This window comes from Acomys minous (assembly GCF_964271855.1).
Source record: "Acomys minous genome assembly, chromosome: 16".
Lineage (NCBI taxonomy): Eukaryota > Metazoa > Chordata > Mammalia > Rodentia > Muridae > Acomys > Acomys minous.
In genome coordinates this window covers 38,554,585-38,574,323 of record NC_140498.1, presented here as the reverse complement: position 1 = coordinate 38,574,323, position 19,739 = coordinate 38,554,585, and the positions used below count along the sequence as shown (strand labels likewise).

Here is a 19,739-nt window from a genome sequence, read left to right as displayed (position 1 = left end):
CATTCATAGCTCCAGATATATCAAAGAGTTGGCAAGGCCACCCCCTCCGCCCACCATGGCTTCTAGGGTCGGGACCTCTTCCCTGCCTCTTGCCTGCTTAGAAGGTATCCCTCAGGCCCAGACAGAGGAGCCCAATCCTCCTTTCCCAGGCAAAAATGAGTTTCAGGATTCTGCTCCCCCAGCAGCCTTGGTGGGTCCCCAAGCCCCAGTGAGCTTACTCATCGGCAGACCTCCCCTTCAGACTCTTCTTAATTACCTCACAGCCTCCTCCCCCTCCTCCGGCAGCTAGCAGATGCATCCTCTACAAAGGCCAGAGGAAGCTCTCTGAATAAAGCTGAAAACGAGGCTAATTAACACTTCAAGTTTTACATAAGCAAATGATAATTTGCTTCACCCCCTCCCCCCATTTTTTTTTTTTGTTCCAAAAGGCAGGGCTTGTCCCCACCTACACCTGACAGTCAGTGTGCACAAAGGGCTGCTGGGGAACGCAAACCACTTCTTCCCGTACAACCTGCCAGGGTCAACTGAACCAAGCGGTGAGAAGCCTTGCACAGGCCTGAGCCCCATAGAGTCACCCCTGGTCATTTTTTTAGCTGACTCATTTCTGCTCTATCTGGCAATAATCAACTACAGGCAGCAGGGCTGGAAAGGCTAGGTGTGCCCGGCTCTGACACTGGCTTTCTCTGACACAGGTTAACTGGGTCAGCGGGTTGAGTCACAGTTCCCCTATGATTAATGGGGTCTATACCAGTCTCTCCTGATCCACAGGGGACTCCCAGGACACCTGTGTAATCCCCCCTCATGTGTGTGTGTGTGTGTGTGTGTATGTGTGTGTGTGTGTGTGTGTGTGTGTGTGAGAGAGAGAGAGAGAGAGAGAGAGAGAGAGGGAGAGGTGGGGGGAGAGAATGTTGATGTGTGTGTGTGTGTGTGTGTGTGTGTGTGTGTGTGTGTGTGTGTGTGAAGGAGACACTGAGATTGTGTGTACGTTGGTGTGTGTGTGTGTGTGTGTGTGTGTGTGTCTGTCTGTCTGTCTGTCTGTCTGCCTGCGTGCGTGCGTGTGCATGTGCACGCCAAGGCCAGCATGTGGACGTCAGGGGAGGTGACTCTATGGAGGTGACTCTCCTCTATGTGGGTTCTAAGAGTCAAACTGAGGTCTCCATACTTAGGTCATCTGCTGAGCCACCTTGCCAGCCTGAAAAAGCAAACCTTAAGAATTTGTAAAATAGTCTATTATAGAGAAACAGTTTTATTTATGTAACCAAGAGAAAGGTTGGAAGTCTACCCTTGTCTAATTCTTTGATTTTCTATATAACGCTACTGTTGGTGTTCTTATGTGTGACCCTTGACGTTTTGCTGTGAACTCCACTGCTGGGACAAGTCAACCTTACCCCAGGGCCTGATATGCCCACCTCATTCCCATGATGCCTTGCTTTCCCCCTCAGACCTCTGTGCTCATTCCTGAAGGTGGCTGCACACAACAGGAGCCAGTCCCAGGCTCACTAGGTCCACATTGCACAATGAAAGATGTGGTAAGATGGCAGCAAATGACCAGTCCCTGCCTTCTCAGGAGAGCCAGCATCCAAGCTCACACCCACAATGCAGAAAAAGACTATCAAGGGCAGAAGGACACCTACTCCAGTCCCCAGATAACCAAGGGCAGTGCTTACTTTGAGCCCGTTGGGTCTGGTTTTCTCGCTGTCCACTCACTAGCCTTGTCTGGGCCACTGTTGATTTTTGTTTGGACAATTACAGGAGCCCAACAGTCTCCCACTTAGCCTCTTGCCTGCCACACATCATTATGTACAAGATGATGCAATTTTTCTAAAGCCCGAATTCAGTCAGACTCTCCTTGAAGTCTTCAGAGGCTTCCTATAGCTTTCAACATACAGCCTGAGATTCATCCGCACAACCCGCAAGATGTGATCCCGTCTGCATCCTGTCCACTTGTCCTGACTCCGTTGTTTTCTCCAGGACCTTTCCCTGGAGCACAGCCTCACAGCTCCTGTTCCTATTGGTGCCAGCATTCCTACAGCCTCACAGCTCCTGTTCCTATTGGTGCCAGCATTCCTACAGCCCCAGGCCTTTGTTCCTATTGGTGCCAGCATTCCTACAGCCCCAGGCCTTTGTTCCTATTGGTGCCAGCATTCCTACAGCCCCAGGCCTTTGTTCCTATTGGTGCCAGCATTCCTACAGCCCCAGGGCTTTGTTCCTATTGGTGCCAGCATTCCTACAGCCCCAGGGCTTTGCTCCTATTGGTGCCAGCATTCCTACAGCCCCAGGGCTTTGTTCCTATTGGTGCCAGCATTCCTACAGCCCCAGGGCTTTGTTCCTATTGGTGCCAGCATTCCTACAGCCCCAGGGCTTTGCTCCTATTGGTGCCAGCATTCCTACAGCCCCAGGGCTTTGCTCCTATTGGTGCCAGCATTCCTACAACCTCAGGGTCTTTGAGCAAGCTCTGCTCTCTCAGTCCCCAGCACCCTTGTGCCTGCTGAATGCTGGCCTCCTCCTCTTGTCAGTTCCTGAGCGACTCCCCAGACGCTATCCTCAGCTCCTCCTTTCGTCCTTACACGGCGCGGTTTATTGCTCTAAAGTGACCTAAACTGCCCCCTCAAAACCCAAAAGAGCAATGGCTTGTCCCTGTCATCTTCTCCTGCTCTCTGCTTTCTGTGTGTTATAGCCGAAGCTGCTGACTAAAATTAGTGTTTCTTCGTATGTTCCTGTCACATCTCCTGAAGAGTGTGGAGGAAATGCAGGAAGAAAGGGTCAGGGAAGGAATGAGGAGCTGTGGCCTCTCTTTATCAATTATCAAATCTGTCAGAACCTGAAAGCCTGGGTATGACGCTTGTCCTGTGATGAACCTCAGCGGTGAAGCCGATGTGACTCCCAGGACCACTCCTGAAATAGGCTGTACCACTTTCTTACTCCACAGTGTCCCTGGGCCACCAGCAAGTGCCACCTTTTCCCCCTTCTTGTCACCCTGCCAAGGAACTGACCGTAAATTCGGCGATCTTCGGCACCCGGAACTTCCCTTTGTTCCTCTGTTCCGGCTGGTACTCTGTTCTTGTCTTCACGATCACCTGCAAGGTTGACAAGTGTTAGCAGAGACCAGCGCTCCTCCCTTTCCTGTAGCCTAGGACTTGCTCTCCATCTCACGGATGGATGAGTCTGTGAGTGCTCCAACACACAGGAGAACATTCAAATGACCCACAGTACTCCCCCACCCCAGTGGGCATCTCTCTCCAGATGTTTGCAGGTGTTATGGGTATTGCTGCCTGTAATGTATATCCTGCTTTGCTAAAGGGGAGTCATACCTCACCGGGTTTATAGACGACCTTTGCCAGGCAGTGCTGTGTTCTTTTCTGATTTTCCACTTTCCAATGTAAACAAGTGTGTGTGTGTGTGTGTGTGTGTGTGTGTGTGTGTGTAATCAGAGCCAAATGTCTGCCCAACAAGCACTCTACTGCCGAGTAACACTCTTCATCCTTTCATTTTTTTCCTTCATCCTGACTAAGCGTGTTCTTTGACGATTTCACAAATGTACGCAGCATATTCTGTTTATTAGGACCTCCTCCCTCCCGCATGAATTTCCTCCCACTCCTGCCACGCCTCACGGTCATGTCTTTTTGTTTTGTCACCCACTTATTTTAACCAGGGCCTTTTGTGTGGCCGTTGGAGTCAGGATTCAGGATTGGATTCAGGGTCTGATCCACAACTGAAGATGTTGACCGTCCAGTCTCTAGAACCCATCAGTAGCCAACAGTTCAGCAGGGAGGGGTACGGCGCACCGTGAGACCCTCCTCCCTCTGTGATTGGCTGTCGACAGGCCCAGGGCAGGTTTGCCGCAGCTGCTGTGGACTCGGGTTTGGAAAGGCTTTGCCAGGCCCTGAATGCAACATTCTTCCTTTGCTGTAGTGTGCTTCAAAGTCTATGTACACTGCAACTCATCTTTAAAATTTTTTTTAAAAATTATGTTTATTTGGGAAAAGCATGTACCTGCAGTGATATTTGTGTGGTTGTCAGAGGACAACTAGCGCCAGTCAGCGCTCTCCTTCTACCCACGTAAGTTCTGTGGACGCAGCCTGGTTTTGTCAGCAGATGCCATGACCTGCTGAGCCATCTCACCCGCTCTACAGTTAATTTTTTCATGAAAGTTATTATTTTTTGACTTGTACACAGAGACACTACACTCACTATATCGTATCCTTCTAATACTGATACAAGATAGGAATTGCTTTGTTTTATAAATGTGCAATCTGTAGGTAGAAGGTTACCGACTTGCCCAAGCCTACAAAGATACTGCCCTCTATTGATGTTGGCATTTTCCCCAAGGTTCAGCTGGCTCTGGAGTTAGTTGCTAAACGTTTAGGCCATTTTTATAGTTATGGTTAATAACCAACTGCTTAATCCTTTGCACATACTCTTAACTGTAATAGGATTTGGGGATTTGCACAAGGAAAAATGGAGGCCTTTGCTGAGGCTACTGCACCGTCTCATTTCACCAGAGTCAGATTATTTTAGCAGCATATTTTTACCAAGTTGTGCGCCTCACCTCACAAGGCGTTCAAGGACCTCCACCCCACTTCGTGGGCTGAGTAGGAGGGGGAGAAACAACCTGAAGAATAAATTGTAATTATTGCCAAGTGTTATGGGACTGAGAACAACATGGAAACTCAACTGAGCTGCAAGGTCTCACAGGAGGATAGAGACCCTGGCCGTCCACATACTTCCCCTATCTCATACTAAACAGAGCACCTAATACCCCCACAGGGGACTGTTTCCCTGTTACCCTCACAGGGGACTGTTTCCCTGTTACCCTCACAGGGGACTGTTTCCGGTGCCGCCCCACAGGCTCAAAGCACTGAGCTTCATGCTGCTCCTGATACCAGCCTGTGTCCAGTAACTTCCTATGCGAGCTGTCCTGTTCTGCCTGGGGCATGTGGTAAGGGTTCTCTTTTTGTGTTCTTTTTACAGACTGTCCAACAGAGGCCCTCCCATGACTGAATAATGTCATAAAACCCTAGAGAAAGTGGAAAAGACCATCTACTGGCCTTGACAAGCAACCCTGACATGCTGTGATACGGCCATGCATCTAGGACAGGAAGGCAAGGCAAGACTGACAGCCAACAAGAAAACGAGAACGCCAGTCCTGTGAGCCCAAGGAACATTAGTCATCCAACAACTCAAACGAGCTTGGACGAGGATCCAGCGATAGAAGGGAACACAGGCCAGCTACCACTGGACTCGGACCCTCAACACAAGACTCAACTAACTCTGCTAAGACTGGCTCACACAAACTCTGAGGTAATACACTTGCTCAAGGCAGCAGCAGGAACCCAGTCTTCTTCATCACATGCCCTGACCTGCTCCTCACCTCTTGCCTTAGTCTTATCCCGTCTACACCATGGCTATCAGCCCGGATTCTAGGTCTTTTTCCTCACCCGCCAGGAGAAGGGGCATTTGCTTCTGAGTTCTTCTTGCTACCCGTCTACTTTAGAAACACCCTTCCCGGCTCTCCTGACAAAGCTTAAAGCCCTCCTCATCCTTTGGTGTACATTCGAAAGGACTGGCATGTTTGACGTTGCTTCTCCAGTATCTCTTTTCTTCTGTACTGGCTGGTTTTGTGTGTCAGCCTGACACAAGCTTGAGTCATCAGAGAGGAAGGAGCCTCAGTTGAGGAAGGGCGTCCATGAGATCCAGCAGTAAGACATTTTCTTAATTAGTTATCAGTGGGGGAGGGCCCAGTCCATTGTAGATGGTGCCATCCCTGGGCTGATGGTCCTGGGTTCTCTAAGAGAGAGGCTGAGCAAGCCATGTGACACAAGGCAGTAAGCAACACCCCCTCCACGGCCACTGCATCAGCTCCCACCTGTAGGTTCCTGCCCTACAGGTGAGCCCCGCACACAGCATGAGTTCCTGTCCTGACTTCCTGTGGCGATGAACAGCAATGTGGAAGCGTAAGCCGAATAAACCCTTTCCTCCACAACTTGCTTTTTGGTCATGGTGTTTTATCACCGTAATAGGAACCCTAACTGAGATACTCCCTGAGTCCAAAGGCCCCTGGAGTTCCTGTCAGGAGCTTACCCTGGCCCCACTTACGATCTGGTGGGATCTTCCCCTCCATTAATGACCATGGAGGTCTCTAGTTAGATCCAGCCAACCAGGGAACACTATCTTGATGTCAGATGTCACTCGGTTTGGATAAGTTAGATGTGAGGCAGCACTGTGTCTGTGGGAAGAAGCCCTTTGGTCTCCTGAGGTGGCATCTTCCCTTGCATGGTGAGGCAGGGACATAAGTTCTAGCACTGAGGGAGCAATTGTCGCTACTCCAAAAATATCCAGGATGAGAACAAAGGCATTGCATGAAGAAGTATGCGGCCAAGAGACACCCAGAGAGTGGAGACAGGCCTGAGAGCATCCTATCCCCTGGACCACACCTTGTCCAAAGCTGGACCCGTGCTGAACTCTGTGGGTTATTGGGGAGGGAAAGCCCCTTTTAGGCTCTAATCCAATTTGGTGTGGGTTTCCTACTCTTTGAGGCTAAAAGTTTTGCATCTGATACAAATGCATTCCAAGAAAACCCACAAAAACCGAAACAAGGCTTCTTAGACTTCCCCGAGTTGAGCAAACGCTGAGGCGGGATACCTGAGCCAAGGTTTCCTGCATCAGCGTCAAGTCAGCTGAAAAAGCGTAACAGACCCACTCGAAGAGGCAACCAAGACAGCCCAGAGGAGACTCTTCACCGTGGCTCCAAACTAGGGGCAAGCCAAACATCTGCCAACGGGCGGATAGGTGCCCTGCCGCTTGTTAAAATGGGAGCGCTGCAGGGCGTCATCACAGTCCACAGTGAGCCCTGCAGATATCACGTTAAACACAAGAAATCAGACCCCAGTAGGCTCTTTAGACACGGTGGGACTCCACTAATGTCTTCAAATAAGTGTAGACCTAACATGTAATTAACTCAACACTGTAGAAGATATTTATTTTAAATATGCATATTTCTCACTCGGAGAAGCTGGGTTGGAGCAGCGACGGGGGCCAAAGCCCTTTCATCAGCATCTTGAATGCTGACAAGATGCTTCTCCAGGTGTCCTGGGTAATTTTTCTAAAGAAAAAAAAATTTTTTTTTTTAGCTTCAGGCACAGGCCAAGGGACAGCCAGGTGCCTCTGCCTGGCATGTGAGCACCCCTCATATTCTTTTTTTTAAGGCACGTGTTCTCCAAGGCTGCTGGAAAGTATTTCAAAATGAACTCAAGGGGGGGGGGATTGCCTTAGAGCCCCCCAGTCCATCTCCGACAGCTGGGCCTTTCTGCTGGGAGGAAGTGACAAGTGTGCTGCCTTCATCCTGGGCTCCGGGCGCTCTTCAGTTTGCCATGCTTCCTCTTAGGACCCACCAGCATCCCCTGGGCATGGAAACTGAGCTTGGATGTTTGCATTTTCCTCTTTTCCAGGCTAGATCTCTCGGCTGGGCTGGAACTGCAGCCAGCGTCTGGAGCGTGGAGAAACCATGCAGCAGAGTGCCCTGTTGCTAAGCCAGGCCTTGCAGGAGGCTACACGGGCTGTATGCGTTTCTGACTTCGGATGTCGCCCTACCAGATGGTCTATTTTGGAAGCAGTCCTATTAAGTGCACAGGCCTGCTGTCCCCCTTCTCCCTGCCCAGAGGCTGGGCTCCTGCTTCTCTTCCCCTGCATTTGGTCAGCCCTCCTTAGCCTCAGCCTCTGGCCTACTCGCGCTAGGATGACTCTGAGATTTTACAAAGCAAGGTCTTGGCCATGCTCAGTCCTGGCATATGCTCGGACCCACTCAGTCTGCGCATGCTCACTCACATCACCATGCCTAGGGCGCCTTTCATTCTTCCCACTTCACGGAGACTCACTCAGCCGACTGGATGCCTTCCCTGGGGGTGGGGGTGGGGGTGAGGGCACGCCCACATTTACCATGGCAACGCTCAAGCTGAAGGCCTCTGACTCACCTTTCCCAACTATGCTGCACTTGTCTGTGTGAGTGTGAGTCTATAGCTTTCCCAGCTATGCTGCACTTTCATGCCTATAAAATCCGGGCTTGGAAAAAAAATCACATTATTCATACTGTGCCGGCTAGATTTTATGTCAGTTCCACACAAGCTAGACTCATTTGGGAAGAGAGAACTTAGGTGGGGGGGGGGGGGGGCGGAAGAGGCTCACCCTGCATGGTGCCACCCCGAAGCATGTGGTCCTAGTGCTATAAGAAAAGAGGATGTGCAAGCCTTGGAGAGCAGGTCAGATGTCAGCTCTCATCCATGGCCTCTGTGTCAGCTCCTGCCTTGGCTCCCTGCGTGAAGTCCCTGGATAACGTGCTATAAGCCTTCTCCTGCCCAAGCTGCTTTGCGTCACAGTGCTTCATCTCAGCAATGGGAAGTCTAACCAAGACAATACCGTTGCTTATTTCAAATAAAGTGAAGGGCTCTCTCAGGACCCATTTCCTGCCTTCCATTTCCAAATCCATCCCAGCAGTCCACCCGTTCTAGCTGCTATCTGTCCAAAACATCCTCAAATTAACCCGTTCATCTAGCCACACTTCCTGGCACCTCCTTTACCTCTCCTTTAATTTGGCTCTAGACATGTTTTTTGCTTCTGTTCCTGCCTCCATAGACCGAAGGAAAAGATCTTTCTAGATGAAGGGAGGAGCATGTACCAGCAAACACTGGGGAGACATCCAGGAGGCTGACAACCTGGAAGGACAGAGGTAGGCTTCTCTGAGTGGCCAGAGAACAGGGCCACAAGGAGAGTGACGGAGATGAAGTTGGAGGGACAGGCAGAGGCTGAAAAGGTCACTGTAAGCACCCTAGAGAGACTTGGACAAGGAGCTGAGCCACTGCGGGGAAGCTGCGGTGGGGGCAGGGCAGGACTCAGGCTGCTGCCAGGAGGAGCACTGTGCTGTGCAGAAACAGTCCCCTGTGGGTGGGGGTCAGGGGCAGGGGGAGGGGGAAGGAAGACAGAGGGGGGAGGGAGGGAGAGGGGAGAGAGGAGGGAGAAAGAGAGAGAGAGAGAGAGAGAGAGAGAGAGAGAGAGGGAGAGAGAGAGAGAGAGAGAGAGGTTTTGCAGAGAAAGGCACTATTGTGGATTATGCCTTCCCCCCTTTAAAAAAAAAACAGAGCAAGACAGAGCCCTGAAAGCCTTGAGTTGATTTGTGAAAGAAATGGGGTGAAAGGGGGTGGTGGAGAGGAATGAAAATAAAAATCCTTTCTAGTTTTTTAATTATTAAAAGTAGGATTTATAGACATTTAAAAATTGAGGCCCCAGGTTTTCAAATATTGTGGGTGTGAGGAAAGTCACTTTTTACCCCTCCTATTTACACACTGGTCCCCCACTGTCCTTTCAAGTTGCTAATGTGAGGAATACAATTTAATATAACTGACATTGAGAAAGTGGGGTAAATTATTCATTCTCAAAGGATGATGCCCTGTCCCCCCCCTCCCCCACCTGCTTCTATCTCTCTGCTCCACCACGTCACCGGCAAGGCCAGACCCTGTATGGCGGTTCAGATGGCTCAAAGTGCAGATCATAAAAATTTAAAACACTACTCCCCTGGATTATCAATAATGAAGAGGTTCCCACATGGTGAGCCCCAGAATTGGCACGAACAATAAACGAAAGTGCATAAGTGCTGACAAGGAGCGAGTTTGTTTTTGAGTCCGGCACACATAAGCCAAAAATAGACCTTCGCTGTAGACACGGTTCATCCCTGCAACAGGGTGAGGGGATGCGGGCAAATCAGGTAGTGACACCACCAAGGAGGGCTGCTTTTGTTTTTCCTCCCTCCCTCCCTCCCTCCCTCCCTCCCTCCCTTCTTTTCTCTCTTTTTGCATTCATTAGCTTGCTTACTTGCTTGTGTGTTTGTCAAGACAGGGTTCCCTGTGTAGAGCAGGCTGGCCTCGACTTCTGAGACCCACCTGCTTCTGACTCCCAAGTGCTGAGTGTGCGCCACCACTGTGCTGCAGCTGTTTTAATTTTCATCTTTCTTTACGCTCCTTGAGGTTCCCCAATAAAGTCACTGCTAGTCTTCCTATGCTCCAATTTAGGAATTTTCACGCAAATCCATGACCTGGCTGAGCCAATGAGCAAACAGCGCCATCATGCTCTTTCCTGTCAATCACCACCTTTTTGGGGCGGCACTACACTAGGCGCTCTGCGTTTCACTAACGCCTCTGGTGCTGAGCCTCGGCTTTCCCATGAACGCTGGTGTAGGTGAGCATCTGCACTTGATGGAATACATTGAGGCCCAGAGAAGACTGAGACCACAATCCTCACTAGTCGCCAGGAGGTGGTGCTGAATCAAGTCATGTGCCACCTCACACATTCTGGTCCTGAGGACAGTGGATGCCGCAGGGCCCCACAAACTGCCAGAGCGGAGGACAAAGGAAGGGGCCTCTGGTCCTGATGGGGGAGGAGTTCTCCCTGTTTGCTGTCTCAGCTCCTCATTTCACACTTTCCAGCTAGATTAGATCTTCCCCAGAGATCCTGAAAGTTGGACCAGTTGCCTGTGCCCAGAGATCTAGTGGCAGCCTACTCAGCGCCATCAATTTTACACTGGGATATCGGCGTCGAGAGAAGGGAGGCTTTTGGCTCACAGCACACAGAAAGATGAGTCAAACCCGAATGCTAATATGAAGCTGCCACACAGCTCTGGGTGCTTTCCAGGGCTCTTTTCTTTGCCAGGCCTTTGCTTTCTTAGAGACAACATATAAATCAAGTGTGAAAAAAAAAAAATCAAATGTGGCCAGCGCCGCTTCCATACAGCGCCTTAGCGCTCAGCTCAACAACCCGCCACAGGGACTCACCCGAGGGGAAGAGCAAATCGTATCAGCTCACCCACGCGCCTTCACCTTTGGTGAAACGGAAGTGACTTTTTAAAACAGAAGTGTTGGTATGTGTTCATGGTAACAAAACTAAAGATTACAGACTTAAGTCTTCAAGTGACCCCCAACACCCCACTCTCATGTCTTAAGCATTTAGTGATCAAAGCGCACACTTGCTGTCTGTCCTCCAAGATCATCCAGGGGGAAGGTTTTCATCTCTTATGGCTAAGTAATATTTCATCGAGTGTATCTTATTATATGATGGATAAGCGTATCAAAACATCATACTTCGGGGCCTTAAGAGCACCTACTGCTCTTAGAGGACCAGTGTTTGCTCTCCAGCACCCACACTAGGTGGCTCATGATGTCTGTAACTCCAGCTCCAGGGGAGCCAATGTCTTGTTCCGGCCTTGGAGAACATGGCACTCATGTGTGCACGCCCACACATATAATTTTTAAAAAATCACATTTTTTTTTGCCCCAGAAATACATTCGCTTTTCGAGTACCAATAAAACACAAAAAAGAGAAACTTAGAACTTACATTGTTTTTATATGTGAGCCCACAGGTCATCGCCTCTTTCCCCTTGAACATCTCTGCCTCATCCTCACAATAGCTGCTCAGAGTTTCCCATTTTACATCAGTGTTCACTTAAAAAGCCCTTTGTCCTCAGTAGTCTAAATCCGCACCACTTTTTGGTAGTATCTATAGGGCATTTTGTATAGCTGGGGGAAAAAAAATGCCTGTAGGATACATTCCTACTGAGAAGAAGCAAAAAGTCAGGTGACACATCCAGTTTACTTTTATAACAATGTCAGATGACTGCTGGAGGGCTGCATTAAGTTATGCAGCCAACAAGGATGTGCGAGGAGCCGGAGGAAGAACTCTGACAGGAACGGGGTGGGGGAGCTAGAGAATTATATGTGACCTGGAGGCAGAGGGGTGGGGAGCTGGAGAGGCGGTTCCGTGTTTAGAAGCACGGGCTGCTCTTCAGAGGACCTGGGTTTGGTTCTCAGCACCGGCATGGTGCCACCTCACAACTGTCTCCAGCACCCTTCTCTGGTCTCCATGGGCACCAGGCACACCATGGTGCACCAGAAATACATGCAGGCAAAGGAAGCACACACATAAGATTAAAACGTAAAAAAGCAGAAGAGACGGGCTATAGAGGGAGGCAGGGAGTTAGCACAGGAGGGAGCCTGTAGGGGGAGCACGGTAAGGGAAGGACAGAATATGACACGTACATATGAAGGTGTCATGGGGGAGACCCTTCCCGCGATCTGCTAACTCAAGAAGAATGAAAAGACAAAATAAAAACACTCAATTTAACATTCAAAAAAGCACACATTGAAATTATGTTTCCCCCCAAACTACCAACATAAGCATTATCAATTATTTTTTTTTGTGTGTGGGGAAGCTCAGCTGTCTCTGGGGAGCCTCTCTGTAGAGCAGGCCTGGGTAGGCTGTCCTGTGGGTGCGGGTGGAGCTGCTCCCAGGAGAGAGACTGACATTTCTCAAAGCCCATGGCTCAAGGAGGGAAGGAAGGTAGGAAGGTAGGGGGCCAAGGCACACAGCCTCACGACAGGTGATCTGCCTGCTGCGCAGGGGCCTTCCAGCTCTGCCCTGTGTGCGTCTGGCCCTCACTCTAGAAGTTTGTCACTCTCACGTGTTCCTCTTTTACAGTTTTCTTCTACAACACACCACGTTGGGTGACACATTCCAAGTGTCAGGGAAAGGAAGGGGACTGGCTCATTGAGCTCTCTCTGTGTCATGCCCGAGTGAGGCCCATTAGACATTTTCCACATTTCCTGTTAGGTGGCTACTAAGCCCACCTTCCGGTTCTAACAGCACAAAGCCTGGAGAGGCGGAACAACCTGCCTGAAGCCTCTGAGCAGATAAGCAGCTTGGCAAAGGTCTGACCCCAGCTCCCTAGGATTATAAAATGCATTGCTCTGCCATGAGTTTCATACTCTCACGACTCTGAAGCACTTCAGACATCAATAATTGATCTCAGAATCTCTCCATTCCGCTCCTCCTAAATGTAGGTGAGCCGTCCATCCCCAAGATTCATGAAGACTTAACAATTAGGAGCATGTTAAAGGGCTCAGCAAGCAGGTGATTGGCCAGGGGCTTTGCTGAGGTGGGCGTGTGTGGCCTGCTTTCTGCAGCCCTGCCATGCACCTGCTGGCCTCTCCAGGATACCTACGTGCAGAGTTCAGCGGCAGTTTTCTTTGGGTGAGTACTGAGACAGTAAGGCTATTCCCTTAACTCACTTCTGCATTTGCCAAGTGGGAGTCACGGGTAGAAACCCCACAGAAGTATCCAGAGCACCTGTTTCTTTGTAGTGAGAAGGCCCCAGAAGTAGAATTGGATGTCCCAACTGTCTTAGTTACTTTTCTATCACTGTGAAGAGACACCATGACCAAGGCAACTGATGGAAGAGAGAATTAATTGGGGCTTACAATTTCAGAGGGTGAGTCCATGATTTTCATGTTGGGGAGTGTGTGAGTAGGTAGGCAGGCATGGTGCTGGAACAGTAGCTAAGAGCTTAATCTTCACCCATAAGTGGGAAGCAGAAAGTGAGCTACCAGGGAAGGGCTTAGGCTTTTGAAGCCTCAAAGCCCCGCCCCCATGACACTCTGCCTCCAACAAGGCCACACCTCCTAATCCTTCCCAAACAGTTTCATCAACTGGGTGCCAACTGTTCAAATATATGAGCCTATGGGGGCCATTCTTATTCAAACACCATGCCAACTTTTCAGGAGACCTCTCCCACAACCTGGAAGACACTTGCCTGCTTGGTTTTGAGTCTATTTCCCCACGCATCTGGTGAAGAAATGAAATCCATTTTTCAAAACACAGTAGAGAGCATCTTATTACAAATTTTCTCCTTCCTGCTGTGTGGCAGGACTAAGGCTGTTCACACAGAGCCAGTGACCTCAGGCCAAGTGGACAAATGGAAACAAGACAAAGTAAATCCTCCTGAAGCCACCTTGGCACCAGGTCTTGGCGAGAATCCACCTAGCTACTATTCTCACGGTGCCGGTCCCGACAGCACCGTTGCTTCGTACCACGGCCGTGACTTCTAGTCAGGCTCCTCCTCTGCTCTTTCTCTCTTCTCCCTGTACCTGGAGGGAACCTGGCCACCTCTACTGGCGGTAACTGGTCCAGTGTTCCCTAGAAGAAGGAATGGAAGTGAAGAGGAGATGTCCTAGGAGCCATCATGAGGCTGAGCCTGTCCATTGTCCTTAAAGTGGCCCACAGCCTCCAGCATCAACTTCACAGAATGGGGCTCTATATTCCATAGTCTTCCTGAACTGAGTCCCCTCCTTCTTAAACGGGTCCACTTGACGCTTGCCTCCTCATCCTCTCCTCCTAAGTTTCCCCATCTCCTAGCCTCACCAACTTGCTCACCTCCTAGTCCTTGCCTCCTGAATCTGCCCATCTCCTAGCATCTCCACCAACCTGCCCTGTCTTTTCAAAGCTGTGTATACTTAACCGAGCACAGGATTTTTCTGGGTGGGTGAGTGGGTGAGTGGGCACCTTCCAGTAGGATTGTTATAACCATAGCTGTACTTGATGGTAGTCAGGGAAGGTGTCTGATGGTCCTCCTGTTGGAACCTGGAAGATGAATATTGTCCCATCAAACCAGCACAGCTAACAAGGACATGCTGAGGGACAAGTAGAGCCGTTCCTTGGAAAGCATGGACACTGTAGGGGAATGCTGGGGTGCCAGGTATACTAGGCTTCCAAGCCCGGGGCTCTGTTCCTTGTCTGCGATGTCTAGATATGTCCCTCCGTGGACCCGAGCCTTGATTTCTGTGTGTGCTCAGTCGGCATTTGTGGTGAAATAGTTCATTTGGAGGGCAGATGGGAGGAATCAGGGGCACTACAGTGCATAGGGCAGCATTCCTGGCCTCTGTCACTAGACACCAGCAGAGTCACCCTTCCAGCTATAGATGGCAAAGATGTCTTCAGACACTGCCAAATGTCTACACAGGAGGCAGAGTAACCTCTCTACGGAGTTGCTGTTCATGGAGGGGTGGTTTCCGGGGAACAAAGTAGGAATTCAAGAAAGGAAAATTATATAACAAGAGACCTGGGATGTGAAGGTAAGAGATTGAGGGTGATGTCCATGGGGAAGAGATAGGTTACCTACTCTGAGAAAATGTCTTAGGAGCAGTGTAGAGCCTTGGGTAGAATGCAAGAGCTACAGATGACAGAACTATGAGGCCAGGCCACCGTCTCCTGAGGCAGCCACCAACCTGTGCGGCACTGGTCAGGGACAGAACACCGAAGGCCATGATGTTATCTTCCGGGAACCACCCCAGGGCCCCATCTAGAGTGGAGTTGAAGGCTCACTACCATGGCTTGGATAGAGTCTGAGTGTCTCCCAAAGGACCATGCATTGGAACTGGGTCTTCAGGATCTGCTGAGAGGTATGGAACTCTTAAGAGGCAGCGTCTAATGAAAGATAGTGAGGCCATGGCGGGGGGGGGGGGGCGGGGGCGGCGGGCAGTGCCCTCAGAAGGAATGAATGTGGTTCTGCTGGGTGTCCAGCTAATTCCTCAGAAAGCCAAGTAAGTCTCTTGCTTTCTGTCTCACCATATGATTGGGCTCTCCCTCTTCCACATGCTCCCAGCATGATGCCCCTGCCATGTTCTTGACCCAGCCGCGGCTGGCACTGTGCATTCTGGACCTCCAGTCTCAGTTCTTTTCGTTACAAAGCATCCAGCCCCAGGTTTCTGTTTAACAACAGGAATAAGCAAGAATCTGGCATGGATGAAGGAGGGGCCCACAAAGCCCCGCCCACAGCTGAGTGGTATTGGCAGTGGGCAGCTGCTAGGCAAGGAAGTAATTTTTTCTTTGTCAGTATGGCCACTAGGATTCCCTGTGTCTGAGGTGGATGATTTTACAGCTATGTGAATTTGGACCCTGTGGGCTATTTTAAAAAAGAAAAAGAGGACTGAAGTTTGGCCTAGCAGGAGTTAGAAGGGGTATATATGGCCAAAATACATTTCATAATACATGAAATTCTCAAGGGATAATTTTAAATATTTAGAAAAAAGAAAGAAAATAGACTAAGATGTTTGTCCTTCTCGTTAGGCCATCAAAGTGTTTTCTTTCATTCTTTTTGGTGTGTGTGTGTGTGTGTGCGCGCGCGCTTGCGCGAGTGAGCGTGCAAGTATGCCCGTGCACAAGCATGACCCTGCATGCACTTGGCATTTTAAAAAGCCCTTGGACGTGTTAATTACTCTGAAGCCACATCTGATTTTGTTCAGACAACCTGACTACGAGCTTCTTTGCTGCACAGGTGGGAAAACCAACACCCCCCCTCAGGACAAAGTCTGTGGGAGCACCCCAGGGAGTGTGCTGCGAGAGTCTGCAGGGACTCACTGCAGCTTTGGGGCATTAGCTATGAGAGAGCTGATAATTTTGGCTTTGGGATGACTTCCTGGTCCATCTGGGCTGGCTGCTCAGTAAGAGAAGCAGACTCTCAGAGGGAGTTAGGAAAGCAAAGGGAGAGAGGGCGTGCTACTCTCTAGGTAGCCTCTAATGACGTGGAAAGGGGCAGGGAGGTGGCCTCCCCACTGTCCCTTCCCATCACACACCTCTCAGATGGACCGCATGACAAGGTGTCTTCTTCACGGCCCAGGTTCAGGTCTGGACATTTCCTCTGAGTCTTCCCCTGCATTTGGACCACCCCCAAATTTGGCTTACAATGTGAGTTTGTAATCGCAGGCTCCCAGGTAGGCTACAGGTCTGAAGCAGAGTTGCTCAACTTTGGCCACACATGGGGGCGTCATTTGGGGAGACCGCATTTATGTTGATGGCTGGATCTCATGCCAGAGATTCTGACAGCATTGCTCTGCGTGGGCTTGGGTGACCTCAATAACAGGGGTTTCTAAATCTCTTGGTGTTTTCGCATATGAAGTAAAAAGAAAGAAAAGAAAAGAAAAGAAAAGAAAAGAAAAGAAAAGAAAAGCAACTGAGCGTGTCTGACGTGCCCGGGAGAGTTCTCAACAGCACCCCTTCACATTTCCTTAGCAGCAGTGGCGTGCTCAAAGCTCATTTTCAAGGCTTTATTAGTTTCTCGGGACAGCTCAGCAACTCTGTTTCTACCGCCCACCTTGACACATTCTTCTATCAAAAGCCTCTGCGCTTTCAAAACAAATGACTCAGCCCCAGCCAATCAGACGGCACCTTATCTCGATTTAGTTCCCTCTTCGTTGATTGGATGGAGCCAAGTGGTTAAGACACACAATGCCCTCCTGGAGATGCCAATGGGAAAAAAATCGAACAGATGAAATGATCCATCGTTCGGCCTCCAGCCTTGGGGACCGGACCCTTTACCTGCAGACTTCCTAAAGCCGCCGCCCTCCCCGGCAGACCTTACTCTCTCCTACCTGCGTCTGTGGGACCAACCCCTCTGCCATCTCCACTCTTTGCGTCCGGAGGTGCCATCAACCAGAGGCCGCTCTCCAACTTCATCTCTCCAGACACTCTCCTGCAGCCACCGCATCCCCAGGAGCATCCCACACTCTGCCTCACCGCTTTCAACCACTGCCTTAAGCACCCCCTTTCCCCTTCTCAAACCGGCAAAGCTTTTTACTCACCTTCAAAACTCCAGTTTGGATATTCTCCTCAGCAGCTGGTCTATCCTGCTCCACACCCCCCCCCCACTCCTATTCCGGGTCCCTCCCCATCCTTTGTGATGCATCCAGCATTTACCAGGATGCTCTGGTTCCTCTGAAGAAGGCTTTTGTAACCATGTGCTAATAGAGGTAATAGCAGGTAAACTGAGAACCGCTTCGCATCTATGCCAATCAATTTCCTAAACACCTCAAGAAAAAAAAATCAAGGCAGGCTTTTTTTTTTTCCTTCATTACCTTCTAGTGGCTTGTGTGTCTTCATCTGCCATGGTAAAATCTTAACAAGAAATCATTAATTTGCTTGCCTGTATATGTAGATACGGGCAAACATCGTTAAGTCTGCACTACCATAAGAAATATCTCATCTCTGGATAGAATATTTTTCCAAGGAAGACAGCCTATTTGGTGGTTGGGTGAACAGAAGGGTTTGAGGGGGGGGGAATTTTTTGCTGCTTGGGTTCCTGGGCTTGGGTAACCTGGGGGATGAGGGACGGAAGATCACCTATTACCTTCTCAGGAGCAGACAGCTGTAAATGGTTAACCTCCAAGGGCGTGATGAGGGGAACGGTCTGGAAGCCATCCTCCACGGAAGGCGGCTTGGCCCCTTTCTCTCCGGGGTTGCTGTTCGGCTTCACCATACTTCGGCTTTTTTTCCAGACCTAAGGCGAGCAGCGGGATTCTGGTTGGAATAGGATTGTGAGGAGCTGACAGGGGTCCCCAACAGCACAGCGGAACTCCAGCTGCGTTCAGTCTGGCCATAGCCATCGATCTCCCACTAGATTTTCTGACAGGCTTCCCATTGTCAGAGAAACTTCATCGGTCATCAGAATGCACTAACTGACCACCGAGGTCACCAACACACAAATTAGAGAGCAGTTAAAAAAATCTGACTTTCATTAAAAAAAAAAAAAAAAAAAAATAATATATATATATATATATATATATATATATATATATATATATATATATATATGCTTAAAAAATACCAAGACAGCACGGCTAATACAACCCTCAGGCCCCACTGGCAGGCTTGTTCTTAGCACAAAAGGAAACTCCATTATTCTGGGCCCCCTGCAGTAGGATGCATTTCACCTCACCACCCACATTGCTATTTTGCCTTTTCTTCGACAATCTCTAAAACACAATTAAATACACCAGTATCTCCCACAGTACCCTTTTTTACATAATATGTAGATTGTACATGCAATCCAGGTTTCTAAATCAGAAAGAGGCTGGCTTGAACCTGATGCTGTCATTCAGCCATGAAATACCTCCATTTCCTCAATAGCCAAGGGCTTCCCCCCACCCCCCCATGGAAAGTTAGCAGCCCCCATATTGCAAGAGCGCCAACTAAATAAACAAATCGCATTTATTTCTCTCCAGCTCCCTCTGAAGCCAAGGACTGCTTTCACCCCCACCCTCAAAAGCGCAGCACAACTGAATTTCTCCTGTCAATCCTGCTGGTGGGACATAATTAGACCGTACGGGCTGTGGTGGGGATGACAGGGTGGTAAGGGCTGGGAGCGAGCATGCTGGGGAGTGGTTACAACAAAAACAAATGCCTACTTACTGTGCAGCACTGGCGGGGGTCAGAGCAGAGTCAAGCCAATATGTAGAGGAGGAGGACGACCGGGAGTCCTCCCTCCTCAGCCTGGAGAGCGTGATGCTGAAAAAGCAGCCCTCGCGTGCCTGGATGCCGAGCTTCTGAGAGCAAGGCGCCGGCGCGCGCAGAGAAGATCTCGGCAGCTGCCAGCCTGCTCGCCTGCTCGCGCCTCCCACCGGGGACGGCTCCCACACCACCTGTCATCTGGCACCACCTGCTGTTTCTCATGCATGGCCACAGGCCCCGCATAGGACAAAAAATAGTCGAAGGGATTTTGGTTATTCCAAAAACCAATAAACTGGCTTTTAAAAATTATACAGTTATGTAAAATGCAATTCTTGAGTCTTTGGGGGAAACCAGAAAAACAGGCACTATGTTTTCTTTTTAAGGGAAAGGACTCAACCTCTTACTAAAGCTTCCCCAACATTATAAAGCAGAATGGCTCAAAACACCTGCTCTAGGGTTAGAAGAGAAAGCAAACTGGTGGATATTTTCCATTTCCCATGCAGCAACACTTTCCCGTCTCTTTCAAGCTACTGCCTTCTTTTATAAAATATGGTTCCTAACAGTGACTAGGAAACGGGTATTGCATGCAGTGTGGACACACCCGCCCGAAAAGCAGAGAGTCTGAAGCACTGCAGAGCCTTGA

General features: G+C 49.7%; 1 protein-coding gene across 2 annotated transcripts in view; it reads right to left on the bottom strand.

The window, feature by feature from the left end:
• NSG2 (neuronal vesicle trafficking associated 2) overlaps positions 1-19,250 on the bottom strand; it is a 68,283-nt gene extending 49,033 nt beyond the window's left edge. Inside the window, exons 1-3 of one of the 2 annotated variants that reach the window (XM_084761371.1) lie at positions 19,058-19,250; positions 17,997-18,146; positions 2,994-3,077 (exon numbers count right to left, since the gene is read on the bottom strand). In XM_084761371.1, the coding sequence (XP_084617497.1) occupies positions 2,994-3,077; positions 17,997-18,125 (213 nt within the window). In that variant the 5' untranslated portion in view covers positions 18,126-18,146; positions 19,058-19,250. The remainder of the gene's footprint in view (positions 1-2,993; positions 3,078-17,996; positions 18,147-19,057) is intronic. The other variant, XM_084761370.1, reaches the window with a different exon arrangement.
• Positions 19,251-19,739: the final 489 nt, after the last annotated feature.